The sequence below is a fragment of the Dendropsophus ebraccatus genome, chromosome 14 (assembly GCF_027789765.1).
Source record: "Dendropsophus ebraccatus isolate aDenEbr1 chromosome 14, aDenEbr1.pat, whole genome shotgun sequence".
Lineage (NCBI taxonomy): Eukaryota > Metazoa > Chordata > Amphibia > Anura > Hylidae > Dendropsophus > Dendropsophus ebraccatus.
The window spans coordinates 8,438,659-8,463,847 of record NC_091467.1 but is presented as its reverse complement, the minus strand read 5'-3'; the positions used below and the strand labels follow the sequence as shown (position 1 = coordinate 8,463,847).

Below are 25,189 nucleotides of genomic sequence, written 5' to 3'. Positions count from 1 at the left end.
TTACCGGACTCTAAGGATTCCGTTTATTTACATAAAAACGACAAAACTTCTTTATATTGGAAAATTATTTGCATAAACGCAGCGGCAGCCCGGCTATATGCAAATGACCGGACCGGACGAGACATTAAAAGTCCGCTGCCTAGCAGAGCTAACCATGGCAGGTGGAGCAGAGCAGAGTTTGTCATTTGGCACCAGACATCAAAAAGTTAACATATTGCGTGACATGTTATTGTGAATTCTCTGACAAAACCGACTCTGCTACATTAGTCACACATCAATTTTGGTTTGCATTGAGCTCTATGTAAGAGGAGTCAGCTATGTAGGGATCATTGTGCTTTTCCTTGCGGGGGGGCGGGGGGCTGCAGTTACTATACAATGAACATAAGGGCTGACACCTGCTCAATACTGAGAGGATTCAAGTAAATCAGCAAAGCAGGGAGTGACGGGGTTAAGGCATGGAGCAGCTCTACGATAGCTTTAGGACTACAAGTCTCAGCATGCTGGCCCATACAAGTCAATGGACGTGCATGGATAGCCCAGATGCATGAGGTTTGGTCTCCGTTCACCAATACAAAAAGTATACAAATCAACATTTACATCAGAGTTCTGCTACCCGCAGCAAAACTACAACTACAGCATGCCCAGAAGCAACAGATGGGCGACCGATCCGAGTTTCTATCTAACACTATGACAAAGTCTTCAATACTCCCAGGGTTGTATCCAGAGTCCGCTCTCACGAGGTCACCCGGCTATGCCGACAGTTTTTGGACCTCTCTGGCTTGCCGTAACCCATACAGCCATTTTATAACCCTGGCGTTGCGTTCGATGATTGAGATGCCATAAGGGATGCGAGTGGCCGCCGGCGTCTCTTCAGGGGTGGCTGCGCTGACCTGGGATTGGGCGTACTCAGAGCTTTCCGCGCTGACGCTATGGAACTTAACGGACACGATATCTGAACTTGCCCGGACGAAATGTTCTGCTCCAATGTTGGAAACCTCCCCAGGGTCCAGGCCGCAGTAATTGAAGAAACGTTCGAGGTCGGCGCTGGCCCGGGAGTAGCGGTCACTTAGGTCGGACTTGGAGCGATGGAGAAGGGTTTGCTTTTTACCTTTCTCGCTGGGGGTGCCGGTGGGTGAGCAGAGGGGACTGTCGGAGGGGAGGCACGATCTGATGGGGGACTCCACTACCGGGGTAATGAGGATATCTGGACAAGGACGCGGCGTGTCACCGGGGCGGACGTCCACTCTACGTACAGCCGTTGTGCTGGGCGTCCGCTGACTGACAGGTGTGCTCGGGGTGGATGAATTCTGCGGCTTCTCCATGTCCTGCCATGGCACAATATCTGCCCGGGGGGAGGTTAGAGGACTGTCACGAATGTTTATCAAGTTGTTAAGGATCTCCAGATTTAGGGAGTTCTTGGCCCCCCGGTTATCTCCCTTGGTTGCATTCGGGGAGCCCCTGCGGTTGGGGGTGAGCAGCACCCGCCGGACACCAGGGGAGAAGAGCGGCTGCCGGGACAGGACGGGCCTGACCGGCTCCTGCTTGGTGCTGACCACCTGTTTGCTCTTGACGTACTTGGCTTTATCGGCCTCCAGCCTCTCCACCGCGCTGGGTTTCCGGGCTCCGCTCTCCGCCTGCCGTCTAAAGTATTCAGGGCCCTTGTTGAGGATACGGAAGGGCATGACGGAGGTGAGGGGGGCACCCATCCCTGCGGACTGTAAGGTGCCCACAGACATGGTGGCGATGCTTTAGTCTCTGTTCTGTAAGACGGTAAATCCTTACATCCCACAGCGTCCGGGACGGGAGAGGCTCCACAAACAGCTCCTGCCGGGAGAAGATGCAGAACGGGAGACAAGATTAACTCAGCTCATCCCGCTCCAGTGTAGTTTACAAGTGTTTGCCGGTCTGACAGCATCACGCACACAAAGCCACAGGCTGCAGCCGAGGGCGGGCCACTCCTCACATTCACCGTACAGCCCTCCACCCTCTCCGGCTCCTCTCGCCCAATCCCTGCCATGGTCACCTCTTCAAACTGTGCAGCTCCCACCCCGTGTGGCAGTTTCTGGCAGCAACACTACCAACCGCAATCCCCCACCTCCCTCCCCGGGCAGAGCCCCCCTTGTAGACATCTGTCCCCCAGCCGCAGCTCCATGGCTGGAAAATTCCACTCGGGGAAACCCTGAACCTTTATTGATCTGGTTGCACTATGAACCGGAATTATCTCTGATTGAACAATTGGCAGCTGGCACCGCAGCGCGGATGTACTGTCAGGTGACTTGTGTGACTTCAGTCTAATGGCAGCCCCTGGCACTACCCTGCAGCGGGTGCCCTATACAGACATCTTCCCCCTGCAATATTCATCACAGTGGGCGACACAGCCCATTGTCACATGACAGAGTCGGCAAACGGCTGCTAATAGTAGGGGGGCAGCGTCACCAGGGCAACCCCTGACCCACATTACTAAAAAGGCTTTCTCTGGGAATGGGGGCTGGTGCCACCTCCTCCAGGGGATAAGTGGAGGGAGGGGGGGGGCTCAATCACCCAGGGACAATCACAATGACCTGTCCATCAGGTTGACACAGAAGGGAGTGGTGGGTGGGGGAAGGGACGGCATCCCGAAAAGAGAAAGGACACACTCACCCCTCCCCGGCGAAGTGACGGAGAACGGGGCAGTGGGTTCACAGCCCTGAGAATACACACATATAGTGCCCCAGACCCTCGGCTATACAGCAGTGCCATCCCGCACCTGCCTGGCAGTGCCATCCCTCATCTCCACTACCCTCTGACCAAGCAGTGCCATCCCCCAGTGCAGCTACACACATACCCAGCAGTGCCATCCCTCACTGCAGCTACACACATACCCAGCAGTGCCATCCCTCACTGCAGCTACACACATACCCAGCAGTGCCATCCCCCAGTGCAGCTATACACATACCCAGCAGTGCCATCCCTCACTGCAGCTACCTATATACCCAGCAGTGCCATCCCTCACTGCAGCTACCTATATACCCATCAGTGCCATCTCTCACTGCAGCTACACAGATACCCAGCAGTGCCATCCCTCACTGCAGCTACCTATATACCCAGCAGTGCCATCCCTCACTGCAGCTACACAGATACCCAGTAGTGCCATCCCTCACTGCAGCTACCTATATACCCAGCAGTGCCATCCCTCACTGCAGCTACAGATACCCAGCAGTGCCATCCCTCAATGCAGCTACATACATACCCAGTGCCATCCCTCACTGCAGCTACCTATATACCCAGCAGTGACATCCCCCAGTGCAGCTACATACATACTAAGCAGTGCCATCCCTCACTGCAGCTACATACATACCCAGCAGTGCCATCCCTCACTGCAGCTACCTATATACCCAGCAGTGCCATCCCTCACTGCAGCTACCTATATACCCAGCAGTGCCATCCCTCACTGCAGCTACACAGATACCCAGCAGTGCCATTACTCAGTGCAGCTACATACATACCCAGCAGTGCCATCCCTTAGTGCAGCTACCTATATACCCAGCAGTGCAATCCCTCCTCTCAGCTACATACATACCCAGCACTGCAGTGCCATCTCTTAGTCCTTATTGCACCTACCCCCCAGCAGTGCCAGTCCTCCTAGCACACACATAGCCAGCAGTGCCAGTCCTCCTAGCACACACATAGCCGGCAGTGCCAGTCCTCCTAGCACACACATAGCCGGCAGTGCCAGTCCTCCTAGCACACACATAGCCGGCAGTGCCAGTCCTCCTAGCACACACATAGCCAACAGTGCCAGTCCTCCTAGCACACACATAGCCGGCAGTGCCAGTCCTCCTAGCAAACACATAGCCGGCAGTGCCAGTCCTCCTCGCACACACATAGCCGGCAGTGCCAGTCCTCCTAGCACACACATGGCAGGCAGTGCCAGTCCTCCTAGCACACACAGCCGGCAGTGCCAGTCCTTCTCGCACACACATAGCCGGCAGTGCCAGTCCTTCTCGCACACACATAGCCGGCAGTGCCAGTCCTCCTAGCACACACATAGCCGGCAGTGCCAGTCCTCCTAGCACACACATAGCCGGCAGTGCCAGTCCTCCTAGCACACACATAGCCGGCAGTGCCAGTCCTTCTCGCACACACATAGCCGGCAGTGCCAGTCCTCCTAGCACACACATAGCCGGCAGTGCCAGTCCTTCTCGCACACACATAGCCGGCAGTGCCAGTCCTCCTAGCACACACATAGCCAGCAGTGCCAGTCCTTCTAGCACACACATAGCCGGCAGTGCCAGTCCTCGTAGCACACACATACCCTCACAGGACACCACTTACCTATGGGGGTGAGAATCCTGGCAGAGACCTGAGTGCCTCTCCCCCAGCCTGTAGCCTCCTTACCTGGCTCTCTCAGCCTCCACCCCCTCCATCTCTCACACCTCTTCCTGGTTGACTAATAATCTCCGTCTCCTCCAGCACTTAACCCTAGCCTGCCTGGCTGACACCCATATGCTGAGGTGTGACTATATCCGCTGTACACCGAGTTACTCACAGATCTGTCAGCACCGACAGTTCTACAGTAACAACTCACAGCCATTATAGTATATAATGTCAGCAAACCGCATCACTCACCTGCGGACCGCATGTGAATACAGCCCAACCTGCCCACCAGGGACTGTGCCCTATAGGATCACTGCTGGGCTGAGAGGGTGATGCCAGGGACAATGCAGGAAAATCACAGGGAAATTCCTCCCACATGATGATAGGAGGTGCTCTATAACAAACTGACTGGACCCAAGAGCTGACAGTCAGAGAGGAGACACAACAGTCAAACATTAGGGATAGGTGGTGTATATACACTGTATAACAAGATAGACAGATAGAAGATATGGTGCATTTACACAGAGAGATATATCTGACAGATTTTTGAAGCCAAAGCCAGGAAAGGATTTGAAAAGAGGAGAAATCTCATCTTTTCCTTTATGACCTGTTGCCTGTTTATAGTCTGTTTCTGGCTTCGGCTTCAAAGATCTGTCAGATAAATCTCTCCATGTGAACGCACCAATAGATAGATCGATAGATAGGAGATAGATAGATGGGGGAGATTTATGAAAGGGTGTAAATATACACTTGGTATAAACTGCCCACAGCAACCAATCATAGCTCAGCTTTTAGCTCTGGTAGAATAAAAGCTAAGCTGTGATTGGCTGCTGTGGGCAGTTTACACTAGGTGTATATTTACATCCTTTCATAAATCTTCCCCATAGTGTCCCTGTACAGGAGAGAGAGAGAGATATTTAAGTCAGCAAGTATTCACCGCTAGCATGCAGTGCTAGACCCCTCAGGAGGAATGGACGTCCTCTGAGGATCACCTTGTACATGTCAGGGATACACCCTTAGCAGAACCTGTCTGGCCGTGGGCTGGGTATCAACACCACTCCAGGCTACCATGACAAGTGCCCAAAGGACCTACACTCACCTGGCTGCCATAACGCCGCCGAAGCTACCCCGACCAACAGGCCCACACTAGATGTTAGCCTACTCTAGATAGATAGACAGATTATAGATAGATGATAGATAGACAGGAGATAGATAGAGTGAAAAAATGTCACGGCACTCGTGTAGTAAGTGTAGCAGGTGCCAGCTGTCCTTCCTTGAATCACAGGTAGGATACTTAGCTATTCCAAAAATGACTGCAGCACTCCAAGGATAGATGGATAGATAGGTAGATAGATATGTAAGGTCCCAGTACAGGTGTGCCACTAACCTGATATTACACCTGGGTAAGGTAACTCGGTTCAGGTTCTCACAGTGGGATATGGTCAGATGTGTTCTGTGTTTTCCCCACTAGGTGGCACTACTGCAGATAGATAGATAGATAGATAGATAGATAGATAGATAGATAGATAGGAGATAAATAGATAGATAGATAGATAGATAGATAGATAGATAGATAGGAGATAGATAGGAGATAGATAGATAGATAGATAGGAGATAAATAGATAGATAGATAGGAGATAGATAGATAGATAGATAGATAGGAGATAGATAGATTAGATAGAAAGATAGGAGATAGATAGATAGATAGATAGATAGATAGGAGATAGATAGATAGATAGATAGATAGATAGGAGATAGATAGATAGATAGGAGATAGATAGATAGATAGATAGGAGATAGATAGATAGGAGATAGATCGGAGATAGATAGATAGATAGATAGATAGATAGATAGATAGGAGATAGATAGGAGATAGATAGATTAGATAGAAAGATAGGAGATAGATAGATAGATAGATAGATAGATAGATAGATAGATAGATAGATAAATCAGAAGAATACCGCAGCACTCATGGGATAGAATTCAACACAACGTGTTTATTTCCCCAAACCGCGACGTTTCGCTCTCCACACTGAGAGCTTTTTCAAGCAGTGGAGCAGCTCTCAGTGTGGAGAGCGAAACGTCGCGGTTTGGGGAAATAAACACGTTGTGTTGAATTCTATCCCATGAGTGCTGCGGTATTCTTCTGATTTATATAACTTATACCGGGTGGTCACTGGTATATACCGCTTGGCACCACATTCATCGCTACACGAGTGCTGCATTCACTCTGAATTTCTTAGATAGATAGATAGATAGATAGGAGATAGATAGATAGATAGATAGGAGATAGATAGATAGATAGGTAGGAGATAGATAGATAGATAGATAGATAGATAGATAGGAGATAGATAGATTAGATAGATAGATAGATAGATAGATAGATAGATAGGAGATAGATAGATAGGAGATAGATAGATAGATAGGAGATAGATAGATTAGATAGATATACGTAGAAATTCCCACAGCACTCCAGAGTATCAAACAAACGTGGTTTATTGCATAGTGGAACAGCACAAAAAGTCAAAGCGACGTTTCAACGACCTCCATCGTCTTTTTCAAGCGTGACTATACATCAAACATCAGATCCTCATATACAGGTGTGTTAATTAGTGCTAGACAGTGATTGGTGCATTCGTGCATGTGACTAGAGTTTGACAAGCAAACAATAAAGTTAGGAAAATAAAAAAATTGAATAATCAATACAAGTGAATACATGAGTACACTCTTCTGTGTACAAGTGCCCAAGTGTAGTGAGAATAGCTTGAGCCGGACGGCGAAGCATCATCCAACATCATAATACAATTCATATCAGTCTTACATTTACAAAGTTCATTGTAGCGGCTCCGGCTCACCACCAGTGGAGAAAGAACATAAACCCTTGGCAGTTGTGCGCATGTCAGCGCTCCATGCATAGTAGGTAACACCCATCATGTCCGGATCCCAGATGAGAATGTTGGTTGTAGTAGTATAGGTGGATTTTGGCATCTCAGACAGCTCAGTGCAGAAAAGTGGCATCACCCCGGGCCATGATCGCAGCCGGTACCGCCGCCACTGCAAAGAAAGCTGGTATTTTCCGTGCCAATCACAAACGCATAATATGAACAGTCACCTAGTTAATATACAAGACGATCATGTCGGTACTTGGGATGAATATAGGAGTTAGCATCACCCCGGACCGTGTATTCTATCCGGTACCGCTTCCTCCTTTCATCCTGTGGCCCCTCCGGGCCCCTTCCCAAAGATCGCTTGTAAAAGTTTCCAGTACCGGCCACATGCATGTAATGTGAACAATCACCAATATGCAAGACGATAGATAGATAGATAGATAGGAGATAGATAGATAGATAGGAGATAGATAGATAGATAGATAGATAGGAGATAGATAGATAGATAGATAGATAGATAGATAGATAGATAGATAGATAGATAGATAGGCGATAGATAGATAGATAGATAGATAGATAGATAGATAGGAGATAGATAGGTAGACAGATAGATTAATAGATAGGAGATAGATAGATAGATAGATAGATAGATAGACCAATGTTTTGTGTGTGTTTTAAGGTCTGAAATGAATAAAATGTGAATGTTGAAGGCATATTGGCTATATCTGGCTGATCAGGGGGTCTGACTGCTGGGGCTAGTGCACTCTTGTTAATATATATATATATATATATATATATATATATATATATATATATATATATTATACATATAGCGGAGGGCTGTCCATTCCCTCTGTGTAGGAGCTGGGACCAGGGAGCGCTGTTCTCGGTTGTCTGCAGGTCGCCATGGGCTCCGCTGTCAGAAAGACTACTAGGCCATGCTACTACTAGGGCCTCTTCTAGTGAGCTGCTATAGGGAAGAGGAGGAGAGTAGCAGTATATATGGGATGTGTATAAGGTTCTATAGCAGTGTATATGGGACGTGTATAAGCCTCTGTAGCAGTATATATGGGATGTGTATAAGGTTCTGTAGCAGTATATATGGGATGTGTATAAGGTTCTATAGCAGTGTATATGGGACGTGTATAAGCCTCTGTAGCAGTATATATGGGATGTGTATAAGCCTCTGTAGCAGTATATATGGGATGTGTAGAAGCCTCTGTAGCAGTATATATGGGATGTGTAGAAGCCTCTGTAGCAGTATATATGGGATGTGTATAGGCCTCTGTAGCAGTATATATGGGATGTGTATAAGCCTCTGTAGCAGTATATATGGGATGTGTAGAAGCCTCTGTAGCAGTATATATGGGATGTGTATAGGCCTCTGTAGCAGTATCTATGGGATGTGTATCGGCCTCTGTAGCAGTATATATGGGATGTGTATAGGCCTCTGTAGCAGTATATATGTGATGTGTAGAAGCCTCTGTAGCAGTATATATGGGATGTGTATCGGCCTCTGTAGCAGTATATATGGGATGTGTATAGGCCTCTGTAACAGTATATATGGGATGTGTATAGGCCTCTGTAGCAGTAGATATGGTATGTGTATCGGCCTCTGTAGCAGTATATATGGGATGTGTATAAGCCTCTGTAGCAGTAGATATGGGATGTGTATAGGCCTCTGTAACAGTATATATGGGATGTGTATAGGCCTCTGTAACAGTATATATGGGATGTGTATAGGCCTCTGTAGCAGTATATATGGGATGTGTAGAAGCCTCTGTAGCAGTATATATGGGATGTGTAGAAGCCTCTGTAGCAGTATATATGGGATGTGTATAGGCCTCTGTAGCAGTATATATGGGATGTGTATAAGCCTCTGTAGCAGTATATATGGGATGTGTAGAAGCCTCTGTAGCAGTATATATGGGATGTGTATAGGCCTCTGTAGCAGTATCTATGGGATGTGTATCGGCCTCTGTAGCAGTATATATGGGATGTGTATAGGCCTCTGTAGCAGTATATATGTGATGTGTAGAAGCCTCTGTAGCAGTATATATGGGATGTGTATCGGCCTCTGTAGCAGTATATATGGGATGTGTATAGGCCTCTGTAACAGTATATATGGGATGTGTATAGGCCTCTGTAGCAGTAGATATGGTATGTGTATCGGCCTCTGTAGCAGTATATATGGGATGTGTATAAGCCTCTGTAGCAGTATATATGGGATGTGTATAGGCCTCTGTAACAGTATATATGGGATGTGTATAGGCCTCTGTAGCAGTATATATGGGATGTGTATAAGCCTCTGTAACAGTATATATGGGATGTGTATAGGCCTCTGTAACAGTATATATGGGATGTGTATCGGCCTCTGTAGCAGTATATATGGGATGTGTATAGGCCTCTGTAGCAGTATATATGGGATGTGTATAGGCCTCTGTAGCAGTATATATGGGATTTGTATAGGCCTCTGTAGCAGTATATATGGGATGTGTATAAGCCTCTGTAGCAGTATATATGGGATGTGTATAGGCCTCTGTAGCAGTATATATGGGATGTGTATAGGCCTCTGTAGCAGTATATATGGGATGTGTATCGGCCTCTGTAGCAGTATATATGGGATGTGTATAGGCCTCTGTAGCAGTATATATGTGATGTGTAGAAGCCTCTGTAGCAGTATATATGGGATGTGTATCGGCCTCTGTAGCAGTATATATGGGATGTGTATAGGCCTCTGTAGCAGTATATATGGGATGTGTATAAGCCTCTGTAGCAGTATATATGGGATGTGTATAGGCCTCTGTAGCAGTATATATGGGATGTGTATAGGCCTCTGTAGCAGTATATATGGGATGTGTATAGGCCTCTGTAGCAGTATATATGGGATGTGTATAGGCCTCTGTAGCAGTATATATGGGATGTGTAGAAGCCTCTGTAGCAGTATATATGGGATGTGTAGAAGCCTCTGGCCTGGTGTGACAGCCTGTGGCACACTGCCCTAGATGCCCGCTGCTAATCACCTGCTTTGCCTTTAAGAGCCTCCCAGTGCCAGCTAGGTATGAGATGTGGGCGGATGACAAGCTGTAACATGCAGATGGCGGCCGGGCAGCCGCTCTGAGAATAGAGATGTTGCTGCATTTCAGGGAAGGGCTGACTGAGTCAGGAGCTCCACCTCAGCACCAGACACCATATACCCCAAGATGGAGGTCACCGGGACACGTCACCGCCAATCCAGGTCACAGCCGCCCGGCAACTGCTCAATAATCACTTATAAAAGCCTCTCTGGTCATCAAAATGTTTTATCATGGGGACAGTGTAGTAGTATCCCACCCTCCACAGGACACGGGAGAAACAGGACACGGGAGACACAGGACACGGGAGACACAGGAGACACAGGACACGGGAGACACAGGACACGGGAGACACAGGAATCAGGGGACACAGGACACGGGAGACACAGGACACGGGAGACACAGGAATCAGGGGACACAGGACACGGGAGACACAGGAGTCACAGGACACAGGAATCAGGGGACACAGGACACGGGAGACACAGGAGTCACAGGACACAGGAATCAGGGGACACAGGACACGGGAGACACAGAACACAGGACATAGGAGCCACAGAACACGGGACATAGGAGCCACAGAACACGGGAGTCACAGGACATAGGAGCCACAGAACACAGGACACGGGAGCCACAGAACACGGGAGCCACAGGACAAAGGATTCACAGGACACGGGAGCCACAGTACATGGGATTCACAGGACATGGGAGTCACAGAACACAGGAGTTACAGGACACAGGACACGGGAGCCACAGAACACAGGAGCCCCTGAACACAGGAGCCACAGAACACAACAGTCACAGGACACGGGAGAAACAGGACACGGGAGCCACAGGACACAGGAAACGCAGGACACGGGAGTCGCAGGACACAGGAAACGCAGGACACGGGAGTCGCAGGACACGGGAGCCAAAGGACACTGAATCACAGGACAGGGAAGTCACAGGACACAAGAGTCACAGGACACAGGAGCCGCAGGACACGGGAGTCACAGGACACAGGAGTCACAGGACACGGGAGAAACAGGACACAGGAGCCGCAGGACACGGGAGTCACAGGACACAGGAGCCGCAGGACACGGGAGTCGCAGGACACGGGAGCCGCAGGATACAGGAGCCACGGGACACAGGAGCCACGGGACACGGGAGCCGCAGGACACGGGAGCCGCAGGATACAGGAGCCACGGGACACGGGAGCCACAGGACACGGAATCACGTACAATAGGGGTGTGGATAGGTTATTGACAAACTAGGGTACTGTCGGGGAAGGTGACCCTGTTATACCCTACCAATAGGTAGGGTATAACAGGATCACCTTCCCCGACAGTACCCTAGTTTGTCAATAACCTATCCACACCCCTATTGTACATTGTTGGAACAATTGTACTTTCTATGTACTCTGCACTTTATGAATATCTAATAAAGTTGCTTTTTCTACAATATTCTGGCCTCACCACAATAGTCCTTCCTCACTTTCCTTTGTACAGCTGGTATAACCTGGGGATCTCTTGTATAGTATATATGTACAGCTGGTATAACCTGGAGATCTCCTGTATAGTATATATGTACAGCCGGTATAACCTGGGTGTCCCCTGTATAGTATATGTGTACAGCCGGTATAACCTGGGTATCTCTTGTATAGTATATATGTACAGCTGGTATAACCTGGAGATCTCCTGTATAGTATATATGTACAGCTGGTATAACCTGGAGATCTCCTGTATAGTATATATGTACAGCTGGTATAACCTGGGGATCTCCTGTATAGGTATGTATAGGCGGCCAATATACAGGTTACAGTATATTTCCCTTACCCTGTAGTCAGCTGAGATCCTGCTATTACTTTGGGCAGGTGACCATACATAACACTGATACTATTATGGGGAGGGATGCTTTATCCTCATGTCCTACCCAGTGTTTAATGGTTTTATAGGTGAGAAGCGTCGCCCTGTGTCCTCCTTACAGCTGATGATTAGATGTATGGCTGGTAATGAGCTCAGACTATAGACAGAGGTATAAAGCTGTGGGGATGACACTGTCCCTGGGATGGCACCACTATATACACACTTTATGGAGGAAGTGATAAAGTAATAACAGCACTGAGATTGCCACATAGGCCAGGCACTGCTACAGGGGCTTGTATGGGACTGCACTGCTCCTTCTGGCCTGTAGGGGGCAGTATATGCACTGTGTACTGAATAGGAGGACATAGCTGCATTGTGGCTGGTTGTGAATACAGGGAAATTATAACTATTACTGGACCACAGATTCTACACAGAGTACAGAACCCTCGTGCACAGAGATCACACTGTAACAAACCTCTGCTGTGAGTAGTAACCGACTGTCATCTGTGGAGATAATAATGGGGCAAACAAAATTATATCATTAAGAACCCGAATAACTGATCTCCTTATATTACTGCACCACAATATACAGGGACTGCAGCCTGTATCCTTGTATAGAAGGCTGAAAGGATCTATCTATCTATCTATCTATCTATCTATCTATCTCCTATCTATCTATCTCCTATCTACAAAACGAAAGTTCCAAGCACTCCAGCATAAGTGAAAAAGTAGTGGTTTATTGCAAAGTGCAAAGAATACAAAGATGCAACGTTTCGATTCCCTCTCGGAATCGTTCTCAAGTATAGTGAGTAGGTCCTTAACACAGGTTTAAATAGTCTCTTCATTAGTGTGTCCAGCCCACCTAGTGGCTATTAGCATAATGGGCGTACAAGTGTAAACATAATAAATACATAAGGCACAAAGGCGTAAATATATATAAATACACATAAATATAGGCAGTGTAAACATCATTAGTGCTGATTATATCATAGGAAGTGTCCGATCCAAAGTGCACTAGTGCTAAAAGTGCAGTATAGATAAAAGTGCTTGACAACAGTCCTGACATCTAGCGTCATGAATATGCATAATTAAAGTACGGGACCACTACTACTACTTTTTCACTTATGCTGGAGTGCTTGGAACTTTCGTTTTGTACCTGGGGATCCCTCCAGCCAAGGGACTTACATCCTGCAGCACCCGCTACATCCACTAAGAAGTGCGACTCCTACTTCTCCTCTATCTCCTATCTATCAATCAATCTCCTATCTATCTATCTATCTATCTATCTATCTATCTATCTATCTATCTCCTATCTATCTATCTATCTATCTATCTATCTATCTATCTATCAATCAATCTCCTATCTATCTATCTATCTATCTATTTATTTCCTCTCTCTCTCTCTCTCTCTCTCTCTCTCTCTCTCTCTCTTTCTCGTGATGACACATATAGCACAGGATGATGGTGGTTACTTGTCAGGAAGTATCCATCATGCTGTTTCTATTCTTTGCGTCCAGGGAAACCATCGGTAACAATATTGTGTTTCTGCTAAAATCTAATTAGCGACTGATTGTCTAAAGAGACAGCTGACTGTTCCCTGTATGTGACCCCCAGCTGCCATCACCGGAGCCCTCACACTCACTTACAGTCTGGGTGCAGCTGGGTCGGTGGTTAGTAATACTGAGTGGACCCCTCCTGGATACAACCATCCACCCCCATGTGTTGCTTCTACTGCACAGAAACTGTAAAATGCGACAAGGAGAGAAAGGAGCGGCTGCACATCACACCTATGGCTGACACTAATGCCTCTTGGCTACATTTAAAAACCGACGCCAGGATGTTGGTATATAATTTGATGAAACCATATTGCCCCATGTACCACATGCAGGTCTCCTGGTTCACGAGTCCCTACACTAAACCCACACTGTGTCAGTCAGCAACCGCCAACCCCGCAAAGGGAGCACAAGCAGGGAAGGGAGGCCATAGAACGGCCCTGCAACCCCACTGTAACAGGACCAATCCCCAAGGCCCCCCCAAGTGTAAACAAGGTCTAACTACTCACCATTGCTCCTGCAGGTAGAATGGGAAAATTAGCAGGTGATTCAGGGGACCTGCATGAGGTACATGGGGCAATATGGTTTGATCAAATTATATAGCCAAGTGGCATAAGTGTCAGCCATAGGTGTGATGTGTGTCATCCATAGGTGTGATGTGTGTCAGCCATAGGTGTGATGTGTGTCAGCCATAGGTGTGATGTGTGTCATCCATAGGTGTGATGTGTGTCAGCCATAGGTGTGATGTGTGTCAGCCATAGGTGTGATGTGCAGCAGCTCCTTTCTCTCCTTGTCGTATTGCACAGACACTGTATTCCCATAGTCTGTATACACTATCGTAGATCCTTACAATGTTGCTATTAGTCCGGGTCACAGAGAGGCGCCTGCATAATAACCCAGGCATTGATGATGATACTGTGATATCACCCAGCTTTCCTGGATTCCTGAATGGCAGCTCTGTGCACTGATACTGCTGCTATATGGCTGCACCATTGGGAGGTCACTATTTAGGATGTCCTATGGCGGCTTTATTGTTTCTCACCCAACTTCTCCAAAAGCCGATTATTAAAGGAAAGGGGGTCTGGATCAGGAGGGGGCATGCACATTGTCTTAGACATTGTGTATGGATCTGGCACATTGGGGCATTGTGTATGGGGGTCTGGATCATATAGGGGAGGGGGCACGGCACATTGGGGCATTCAGTATAGCGGTCTGGATCATATAGGGGAGGGGCCATGCACATTGTCTTGGACATTGTGTATGGATCTGGATCATACAGGGGAGGGGGCACAGCACATTGGAGCACTGTGTATGGGGGTCCGGATCATATAGGAGAGGGGGCATGGCACACTGGCCGGGGCATTGTGTATAGGGGTCTGGATCATATAGGGGAGGGGGCATGGCACAGGGGCCGGGGCATTGTGTATGGGGGTCTGGATCATATAGGGTAGGGAGCACGGCACATTGGAGCACTGTCTATGGGGGTCTGTATTATATAGGGGAGGGAGCCCGGCACATTGGAGCACTGTCTATGGGGGTCTGTATTATATAGGGGAGGGGGCCCGGCACATTGGAGCACTGTCTATGGGGGTCTGTATTATATAGGGGAGGGGGTATGGCACATTGGGGCCTTGTGTATGGGGGTCTGGATCATATTGGGGAGGGGGCACGGCACACTGGCCAGGGCATTGTGTATGGGGGTCTGTATTATATAGGGGAGGGGGCACGGCACATTGGGGCATTGTGTTTGGGGGTCTGGATCATATAGGGGAGGGGGCACGGCACACTGTGTGCTTGGCATCTGCTTCGTGCTTTGCATTTTCTGGGCAGCAGCTGCCATGTATAATTGGAGGAGGAGCACATGACAGACCGCTGGCAACACGTGGCCCTGGGCTAATAATATACAGACGGGACCCCTCCCAGGGGGTTCACCATCCCAGCCGTCTCCAGACCCCACACCCCATTAAACTTGGAAATGAAATTCTCCTTCCATAAAAGTTAATTATCTTTGTGTCTGAGGCGGCGGCGGCGGGCTCATCTCATTGTGTCTTATTGTGGCACAAAACTGGAATAGATCCAAAGGGGCGCAGGAAGAGGGGAGGGGGCCCCATTACTGATACACAATCACATTTACATTACACCCTCCAGTCATTCATAGAGCGGCAGATAATTACCCTCCAAGGGCCAAATATCAGCTGTATGTGCACCATAACTCTCATCATCTGTATTCCAACAATGGGGATACAGGGAACTGCAGTAAGGAAATTCCTCATTCTGATGGGTCATAGGCAATGACGTCCGAGCAACAGATAGAGAAAAGGATTATTCCTTATATCATATGATCAGCGGCTTCCTGATAATGTACAAGTCACTGTGTGCATACATTACATTACTGATCCTGTATTATACTCCAGAGCTGCACTCACTATTCTGCTGGTGGGGTCACTGTGTACATACATTACATTACTGATCCTGAGTTACATCCTGTATTATACTCCAGAGCTGCACTCACTATTCTGCTGGTGAGGTGACTGTGTACATACATTACATTACTGATCCTGTATTAGCTACCACCAGTCTTGTCTCATGCCAACTGTAAAGCATCCTGAAACCATTCATGTGTGGGGTTGCTTCTCAGCCAAGGGAATCGGCTCTCTCACAGTCTTGCCTAAAAACACAGCCATGAATAAAGAATGGGACCAGAATGTCCTCCAACAGCAACTTCTCCCAACCGTCCAAGAGCAGTTTGGCGATCAACAATGCCTTTTCCAGCATGATGGAGCACCTTGCCATAAAGCAAAGGTGATAACTAAATGGCTCAGGGAACAAAACATAGAGATTTTGGAAACTCCCCAGATCTTAATCCCATTGAGAACTTGTGGTAAATCATCAAGAGACGGGTGCACAACAAAAACCAACAAATTCTGACAAAATGCAAGCATTGATTGTGCAAGAATGGACGGCTATCAGTCAGGATTTGGTCCAGAAGTTGTATGAGAGCAGCCAGGGAGAATTGCAGAGGTCCTGAAGAAGAAGGGTCAGCACTGCAAATATTGACTTGCTGCATTAACTCATTCTAGCTGTCAGTATAAGCTTTTGTTACTCATAATATGATTGCAATTATATTTCTGTATGTGATAAAAACATCTGACAAACACACATAAAAACCAGAGGACAGCAGATCATGGGAAAATATAAGATTTGTGTCCTTCTCAAAACTTTTGGCCATGACTGTATAGTCCACATGGACATCTCAGTAGATGTTGCAGGAGGCCTGAGCTTCTAGTAACCTGGTGGCTGTAGCACCACATGTTGGCCTGCAGGGTGTGCACAGACAAAGCCACAAAACTGGATCATAGCATTATACCGCCACCTAGTGGTAAATATTATGAGTTTGGAAAAAAATCTGAGGATTATCTTACATCATATTACTAATACGCCCAATAGTGATCAGAAATAAACAGAAGAGAAATTTGAAATAAAGAGTTCCCCAACTGTTTCAAAACTACAACTCCCATCATGCCCTGAGGGGTGTAGCTTTGCATGTGCTTTTTAAAAAGTAGGGGAAGCAGCAGATGGGATGAAAGGAGAATGGTATTAGAGCAGGGACTGTGTCTGTCTATGAAGTCTGGGTAACTCAATGACAACATAACATTTCCCAGCTGCTATATCTGACTTCTATGTTACTTAAGGGAAAGTTACAAGTCACAAGCGGTGGAAAGAGCTGACGTAGGAAGAAATCACAGCACAGGACTAGAACATGAAGTTCTCAGACTCCGATCTGTTGGTGGGACCTGCTCTAAGATGAATGAGCGAAGTAAGTGAGACTCGACGTCCCCTCTAAATATATAACGGGAGCAGTAAATGTGTCAGACAGTGATGGGGGCAGCGCAGAAAGCGAGCAGGTGCAGGGCTGCTGTGTGCTGGTTATTAGCTACACAGGCAACAGATGAAGGAGGTTTTCCTGTCTGGTCACTGATATAGTTATAAGTTCTATATTACCCGACTGTGATGCGACAGCTGCAGACAGAACGCAGGAGCCAACACCTGAGAAAGGACAGAAAGGATACAGCGGGGAGACAATACTGACATTACCTACTATCCCCAAGTGTTACATCCTTAGGCTGGGTTCACACTACGTATATTTCAGTCAGTATTGTGGTCCTCATATTGCAACCAAAACCAGGAGTGGATTAAAAACACAGAAAGGATCTGTTCACACAATGTTGAAATTGAGTGGATGGCCGCCATATAACAGTAAATAACGGCCATTATTTCAATATAACAGCCTGGATCACAGCATGGATCACGGGGAGGGAGGTGGAAGCAGGTGCGTCAAGGCACCTTGACGCACCTGCTTCCACCTCCCTCCCCGTGATCCATGCTGTATTGAACCCCGAATAAACTGGATAATGTTTTTCAGCAAACGGTGAGTGCTAGCTCTTTCTTCTTTTTTGGACTGGATTGGATTTATCTTATCATTAGCTTTATGCACCACCCAGCTGAATATCCACCGCCTATACATCCTCTACTCTTAGTCCTGACCCAGAGTATTTCACAAATACCTCATATGCGCATTGGTGCTCGCTCCTATCTCTCTTTGGATTGTTTTTATAACTACTATAATACTGCTCCTATATACAGGAATATAACTACTATAATACTGCCCCCTATATACAGGAATATAACTACTATAATACTGCTCCTATATACAGGAATATAACTACTATAATACTGCTCCTATATACAGGAATATAACTACTATAATACTGCCCCTATATACAGGGATATAACTACTATAATACTGCCCCTATATACAGGAATATAACTACTATAATACTGCTCCTATATACAGGAATATAACTACTATAATACTGCTCCTATATACAGGAATATAACTGCTATAATACTGCCCCATATATAAGAATACAACTACTATAATACTGCTCCTATATACAGGAATATAACTACTATAATACTGCTCCTATATAAAAGAATATAACTACTATAATACTGCTCCTATATACAGGAATATAACTACTATAATACTGCTCCTATATACAGGGATATATAACTACTATAATATTGCTCCTATATATAGGAATATAACTACTATAATACTGCTCCTATATACAGGGATATAACTACTATAATACTGCTCCTATATACAGGAATATAACTACTATAATACTGCTCCTATATACAGGAATATAACTACTATAATACTGCTCCTATATACAGGAATATAACTACTATAATATTGCTCCTATATACAGGAATATAACTACTATAATACTGCTCCCCTATATACAGGAATATAACTACTATAATACTGCTCCTATATACAAGAATATAACTACTAGAATACTGTTCTTATATACAGGAATATAACTACTATAATACTGCTCCTATATACAAGAATATAACTACTATAATACTGCTCCTATATACAAGAATATAACTACTATAATACTGCCCCTATATACAGGGATATAACTACTATAATACTGCCCCTATATACAGGAATATAACTACTATAATACTGCTCCTATATACAGGAATATAACTACTATAATACTGCTCCTATATACAGGAATATAACTACTATAATACTGCTCCTATATACAGGAATATAACTACTATAATACTGCCCCTATATACAGGGATATAACTACTATAATACTGCCCCTATATACAGGAATATAACTACTATAATACTGCTCCTATATACAGGAATATAACTACTATAATACTGCTCCTATATACAGGAATATAACTGCTATAATACTGCCCCATATATAAGAATACAACTACTATAATACTGCTCCTATATACAGGAATATAACTACTATAATACTGCTCCTATATAAAAGAATATAACTACTATAATACTGCTCCTATATACAGGAATATAACTACTATAATACTGCTCCTATATACAGGGATATATAACTACTATAATATTGCTCCTATATATAGGAATATAACTACTATAATACTGCTCCTATATACAGGGATATAACTACTATAATACTGCTCCTATATACAGGAATATAACTACTATAATACTGCTCCTATATACAGGAATATAACTACTATAATACTGCTCCTATATACAGGAATATAACTACTATAATATTGCTCCTATATACAGGAATATAACTACTATAATACTGCTCCCCTATATACAGGAATATAACTACTATAATACTGCTCCTATATACAAGAATATAACTACTATAATACTGCTCCTATATACAAGAATATAACTGCTATAATACTGCTCCTATATACAAGAATATAACTACTATAATACTGCTCCTATATACAAGAATATAACTACTATAGTACTGCTCCTATATACAGGAATATAGCTACTATAATACTGCTCCTATATACAGGAATATAACTACTATAATACTGCTCCTATATACAGGGATATAACTACTATAATACTGCTCCTATATACAGGAATATAACTACTATAATACTGCTGCTATATACAGGAATATAACTACTATAATACTGCTCCTATATACAAGAATATAACTACTATAATACTGCTCCAATATACAGGAATATAACTACTATAATACTGCTCCCTATATACAGGAATATAACTACTATAATACTGCTCCTATATACAGGGATATAACTACACTACTACTGCCTCTTGTGTGGAAGATTACCAGTATTCCACCATCCTCAGCAGGTCAGCTGGCATAGTTGGCCGTTCACCACTCATCTCGTGTCTATCACTCGCACTATGTTCCATGTTGTAAAGTGCAGGATATGTCGGTGATGATTTCCATTAGGGTCTGGCGGCATTTCTCATTAATTATACAGGGCCCGGGATGAGGTCAGGTTTAGCACCTCCATGAAGTGAAGCTTCTCCTTGTGTCCCATCTGTTACTGAGTGAGTGTAGGATGACAGCACACGAGATGCTTCTCATTCCAGAAGGATCAGCTCTCCTCTATAAAGAGTGGCTGCCATGGCTTCTCTCTGTATACCAGTCACCTATAGGTAGGACGCAGGAGGTCGTACTATACGCTCATACAAGACAAGGCACCCAGCAGCCATATTCCTCTATGAGTGACCTGCGGACCTGGAGATTAACTAGGTCAGACCCTGCACAATTTTATAAGACTCCATTCAAAGATACAAAATGTGTGACCCTGAGGAAGATAAGAAGGAGCGAAGCTCTGAAGCTGAAGAACGCAGAAAGGCTGTTCTCTCCAAGGTAAGACGTTCAATTTAAATGACCCCCGAGGAAGGCGTCCTCCTAGTCACGGTGGTAGGTGACCTTACCATATTATCATGTCTGAGGATTCTCAGCTGCTGCAGAACTACAACTCCCATCATGTCCAAACAACTGCAGCTCTCTAGCTGGACTTGTTTTGCAACAGGTTGGGGTATGCTGTCATACCTGGATAGAGCTGAGGACTATTCTCCCCTGATACTCATATAGGAGCTGCCCTCCTTATCTACTGGATAGCTATGGTTTTTGTAACATTTAAAGGGGTACTCCAGGAAAAAATAATTGTGTTCACATTTTGTAAATTACTTTAATTTAAAAAAATCTCCAGTCTTCCAGTACTTATCAGCTGCTGTATGTCCTGCAGGAATTGGTGTATTCTCTCCAGTCTGAACCAGTGCTCTCTGCTGCCACCTCTGTCCATGTCAGGAACTGTCCAGAGCAGGAGAGGTTTTCTATGGGGATTTGCTGCTGCTCTGGACAGTTTCTGACATGGACAGAGGTGACAGCAGAGAGCACTGTGTCAGATTGGAGAGAATACACCACTTCCTGTAGGACATTCAGCAGCTGATAAGTACTGGATTATTAAATTGAAGTAAATTTCAAATCTCTACAACAGATTAAAACATTTTTTTCTCACCGGAGTACCCCTTTAAGGTTTAATATTAAATTAGTTGGTGCCGCATCCCAAAAAACCCGGATCAGCATCTGATCCTCGATCTCCAGCCTTAAACCAGATGCGGCTCATGATACTTTGGCGCCGACCTTGTTCCGTCTATCGATACCGGGCACCTTGAGATCCCTTTGAAGGGGCTATTTGTAGAGAAGAGAGATGTTATCCCTTCCTGACTGAGTGACAACTATCTGTCTCTTGGTGACACACTACAAATAGAGCTTAGCATGGGACTGAGTATACGAGCTGATCCCACCTAAGATCTGTGCAAGACAAGGGAGTCTTTTCTAATGTTCAAGAGGATTTAAAGGCGTAGTGCTGGCTCTGCTGTTCCATGATGAAGACGACCTGATGTAGCTGATCAGCAGAAATGCGTTGGGCGAAAATCTTTTTTTTTCAAATCATCTGGTGTCCGAAAGTTATACAGATTTGTAATTTACTTATATAAATCAAAAAATATCCAGTCTTCCAGTACTTATCAGCTGCTGTATGTCCTGCAGGAAGTGGTGTGATCTCTGCAGTCTGACACAGTGCTCTCTGCTGCCACCTCTCTCCATGTCAGGAACTGTCCAGAGCAGCAGAGGTTTTCTATGGGGATTTGCTGCTGCTCTGGACAGTTCCTGACATGGACAGAGGTGGCAGCAGAGAGCACTGTGTCAGACTGCAGAGATTACACCACTTCCTGCAGGACATACAGCAGCTGATAAGTACTGGAAGACTGGATATTATTTTTTTTTTAAAGAAGTAAATTACAGATCTCTGGCACTTTCTGGGATCAGTTAATTTGAAAGAAAAAAATGGTGAACTACCTCTCTAATAATGAAGAGCGGGGGTAGGGTACCTTGGCCCTCCAGCTGTTGCAAAACTACAACTCCCATCATGCCTTGACAGCCAAGGCTCCCTACCCCTGATGTAGAGCCATAAATAAATCCTGGACTCTCTTTATATCACCTGACCATTGTCTAATGACGTCACAGCCCTTGTTGCCTCCTTGGACTCTTCTTCAGCCAATACAATGTAATTCTCCTCTCTCTGCAGATAAAGATTCTCACCATGTCTGACCTGAGAAGGAAGTGGCAGCTGCGATCTGAGGAGCACGTGGAGAGGCAGAGACTTAACCCATTCAGCGATGACTTTGACTATCGGCACGCCATGGACGTCCGTCTCCGCAAGGGGGATATCGGCTATGGAAGACCGGAGGAAGGGAGCAGGACGGAGCAAAGGGGCAAGAGGGCCCATCAGCACATCCACAGGGAGATCGAGGAGATGTGCCTGGTCATAAGAGAGGTGGGGGTGCGGGGGAGAGACGGACGCATCAGGGTGAGGTTCGGGAGGTTGTTTGACAGATACGTGCGAATCTCGGACAAAGTGGTCGGGATCCTCCTGAGGGCTCGGAAACATGGACGGCTGGACTTTGAAGGGGAAATGTTGTGGCAAGGAGTCCATGATAACGTCATCATCACCTTACTGGAGCAGGAGAAGCCGTCATCATGAGGAACATTTTATATGGATGATGCCTAGGAGAACTACACCTCATTCAGCACTTATCGGATGACATTAAAGGGGTCCTTTACTTTTCTTCCAAATTAACTGGTATCAGATCCTTATACGGATTTGTTATCTACACTCTTCCAGTACTTATCAGCTGCTGTATGCCCTGCAGGATGAAGTGTATTCTCCTCTGTGTGACACACTGCTCTCTGCTGCCACCTCTGTCCATGTCAGGAACTGTCCAGAGCAGCAGCAAATCCCCATAGAAAACCTCTCCTGCTCTGGACAGTTTCTGACACGGACAGAGGTGGCAGCAGAGAGCACTATGTCAGACTGGAGAGAATACTCCACTTCCTGCAGGACATACAGCAGCTGATAGGTACTGGAAGAATGGAGGTTTTTAAATAGGATTAAATTGCAAATCTATATAACTTTTTGATACCAGTTGATTTGAAAGACATTTTATTGCAGGATCCTTGAAGAAACTATCCGGACATAACTGCAGGACGGAGCATGACACCAGGATTCAGAGAGCAGTAAAGAGAGAATCGTGGTCATGCTCTATAACCCGTCACAGGCTGGAGACTGTTGTGTCATATAAAGAAGGAGTGTCGACTCCTACTGGACATTCTATATAACAGGGTAAAGACCCAAGGCTGGACAAACTCCAGGCTGACATGTGACTGTGTATAGGAGAGACAATGTTATCTGTGATCCCGGCCGGGGTGATGAGATCTCTGCTTACAAGTTATGACAGATCTGCAAACCAAGCAGAACAGCTGTCTGTGCACACACGGGATGAGGCCTGCCGCCGCCATTGTCTCATCCACTATATATAGCTGGGAAGATTTCATGAGAGTCTTGTGAGATATATATATATATATATATATACACACACACAATGCTTTCCCACAGGAGACCTCCATGTACACAGTGCTGTACACCCAGCATTAGGCTATGAGACCGGCCATTCACGGAACGGCCGGTCTCTGAAAAGATCATCCCGGCCAGTACTGCAGTACCGGACGGATGATCTTTAGCGCTGCCGAGTTCTGATGCGGGTGCATCTGTGCGCGCCCGCATCAGAACTCCCCTATGCACACTATCGAGCGTACGGCCGGATCCGCTCGCTCCATAGTGTGCACTGACAGGGTGTTGATAAGGCCAGGTGATGTGATTTTACCTACTTGCACCGTACCTATATGACTACACCTACATATACTGCCCTCTGAAGAGACTGGAGATGATCAGAGCGTGACAGAGAGATGTTCTGGATGAAGAAGAGGAATGCTGGAAGCACGTCAATGAGAAGAGCTCCTGGAAAGTTCTCATTTATAGTCACAATACCCAAGGAACGAAGGAGAGAGACTTATCTATAAACTATTTTTGAATAATAAAACATTGTGTTACCTTGACTGCGCAGTACAGGAAGCTACTGACCATATATGGACTGGCCTACCAGAGTGTGACATGTATGTGTCTTGTGACTTGGAACCCCGCCTGTATTGGATGTTACATATTTCATATGTATGAGTAGTACCGCCCCATATTCTGTCTATAAAATGTGATTACCATAATAAAACTTGGGCCATTATCCAGGCTTATAATTATGATACATTGTCTCATCTGTGTCCGTGATGAGTTGGTAATACTGCAGGTTACAGCTCTATCAATTGATAACCATCCTTTATCCTGGGTATTTGACATCTTCTCCATAGAGAGGGGTCAACATCTAAATTTAGACTTATCAGTTTTCTGTGGCCGCTATTCACTGAATGTCAGTTTTCTACACGCCGCACAGAGGCCAGGTAACATATGCAATCGGCAACAACGGACGTACTTTTACGAAAATATACGTTGTGTGAACATGGTCTTATACTGTATTCTGATTATTCTGATCTGGTTCCCATTTGGACCCTATGAGACACCGTACCCTCAGCCGCCCATATGGCTGCCATTCATCTCTGCTGCCCTTGTGGCACTATGGCAGGACAGTCCTCCTGTTTTCTAAGAACCTGCAGACACTGCGGCTGACGTGACGGATATATTTAGCCACA

At 45.8% G+C, this 25,189-nt stretch overlaps 2 protein-coding genes across 7 annotated transcripts in view; one reads left to right on the top strand and one right to left on the bottom strand.

Annotated features, from left to right (window-relative positions):
- The window catches only part of FAM110A (family with sequence similarity 110 member A), a 218,088-nt gene continuing 192,899 nt past the window's right edge, over positions 1 to 25,189 (bottom strand). For 4 of the 6 annotated variants that reach the window (XM_069952182.1, XM_069952183.1, XM_069952184.1 and 1 more), the window contains one exon: positions 1 to 1,824. In XM_069952182.1, coding sequence (XP_069808283.1) covers positions 750 to 1,736 — 987 coding nt within the window. In that variant the 5' untranslated portion in view covers positions 1,737 to 1,824 and the 3' untranslated portion in view covers positions 1 to 749. Of the gene's footprint in view, positions 1,825 to 4,314; positions 4,403 to 4,608; positions 4,627 to 25,189 lie in introns of those variants that run through there. The other 2 variants (XM_069952186.1, XM_069952181.1) reach the window with 2 other exon arrangements.
- LOC138772274 (actin-binding Rho-activating protein-like) lies at positions 20,735 to 24,740 on the top strand. Its single transcript, XM_069952563.1, has 2 exons — positions 20,735 to 20,953; positions 22,680 to 24,740. The coding sequence occupies exons 1-2, from the start codon at positions 20,879 to 20,881 to the stop codon at positions 23,133 to 23,135; spliced, it is 531 nt and encodes a 176-aa protein (XP_069808664.1). The 5' UTR covers positions 20,735 to 20,878; the 3' UTR covers positions 23,136 to 24,740.

What these genes read in the sequence shown, in the direction of transcription:
- LOC138772274 (XM_069952563.1), top strand. Translation starts at nt 20,879, where the DNA reads ATGTGTGACCCTGAGGAAGATAAGAAGGAGCGAAGCTCTGAAGCTGAA. An exon ending in GAAAGGCTGTTCTCTCCAAG is followed by an intron (nt 20,954 to 22,679) that starts GTAAGACGTTCA and finishes CTCTCTCTGCAG; the next exon opens with ATAAAGATTCTCACCATGTC.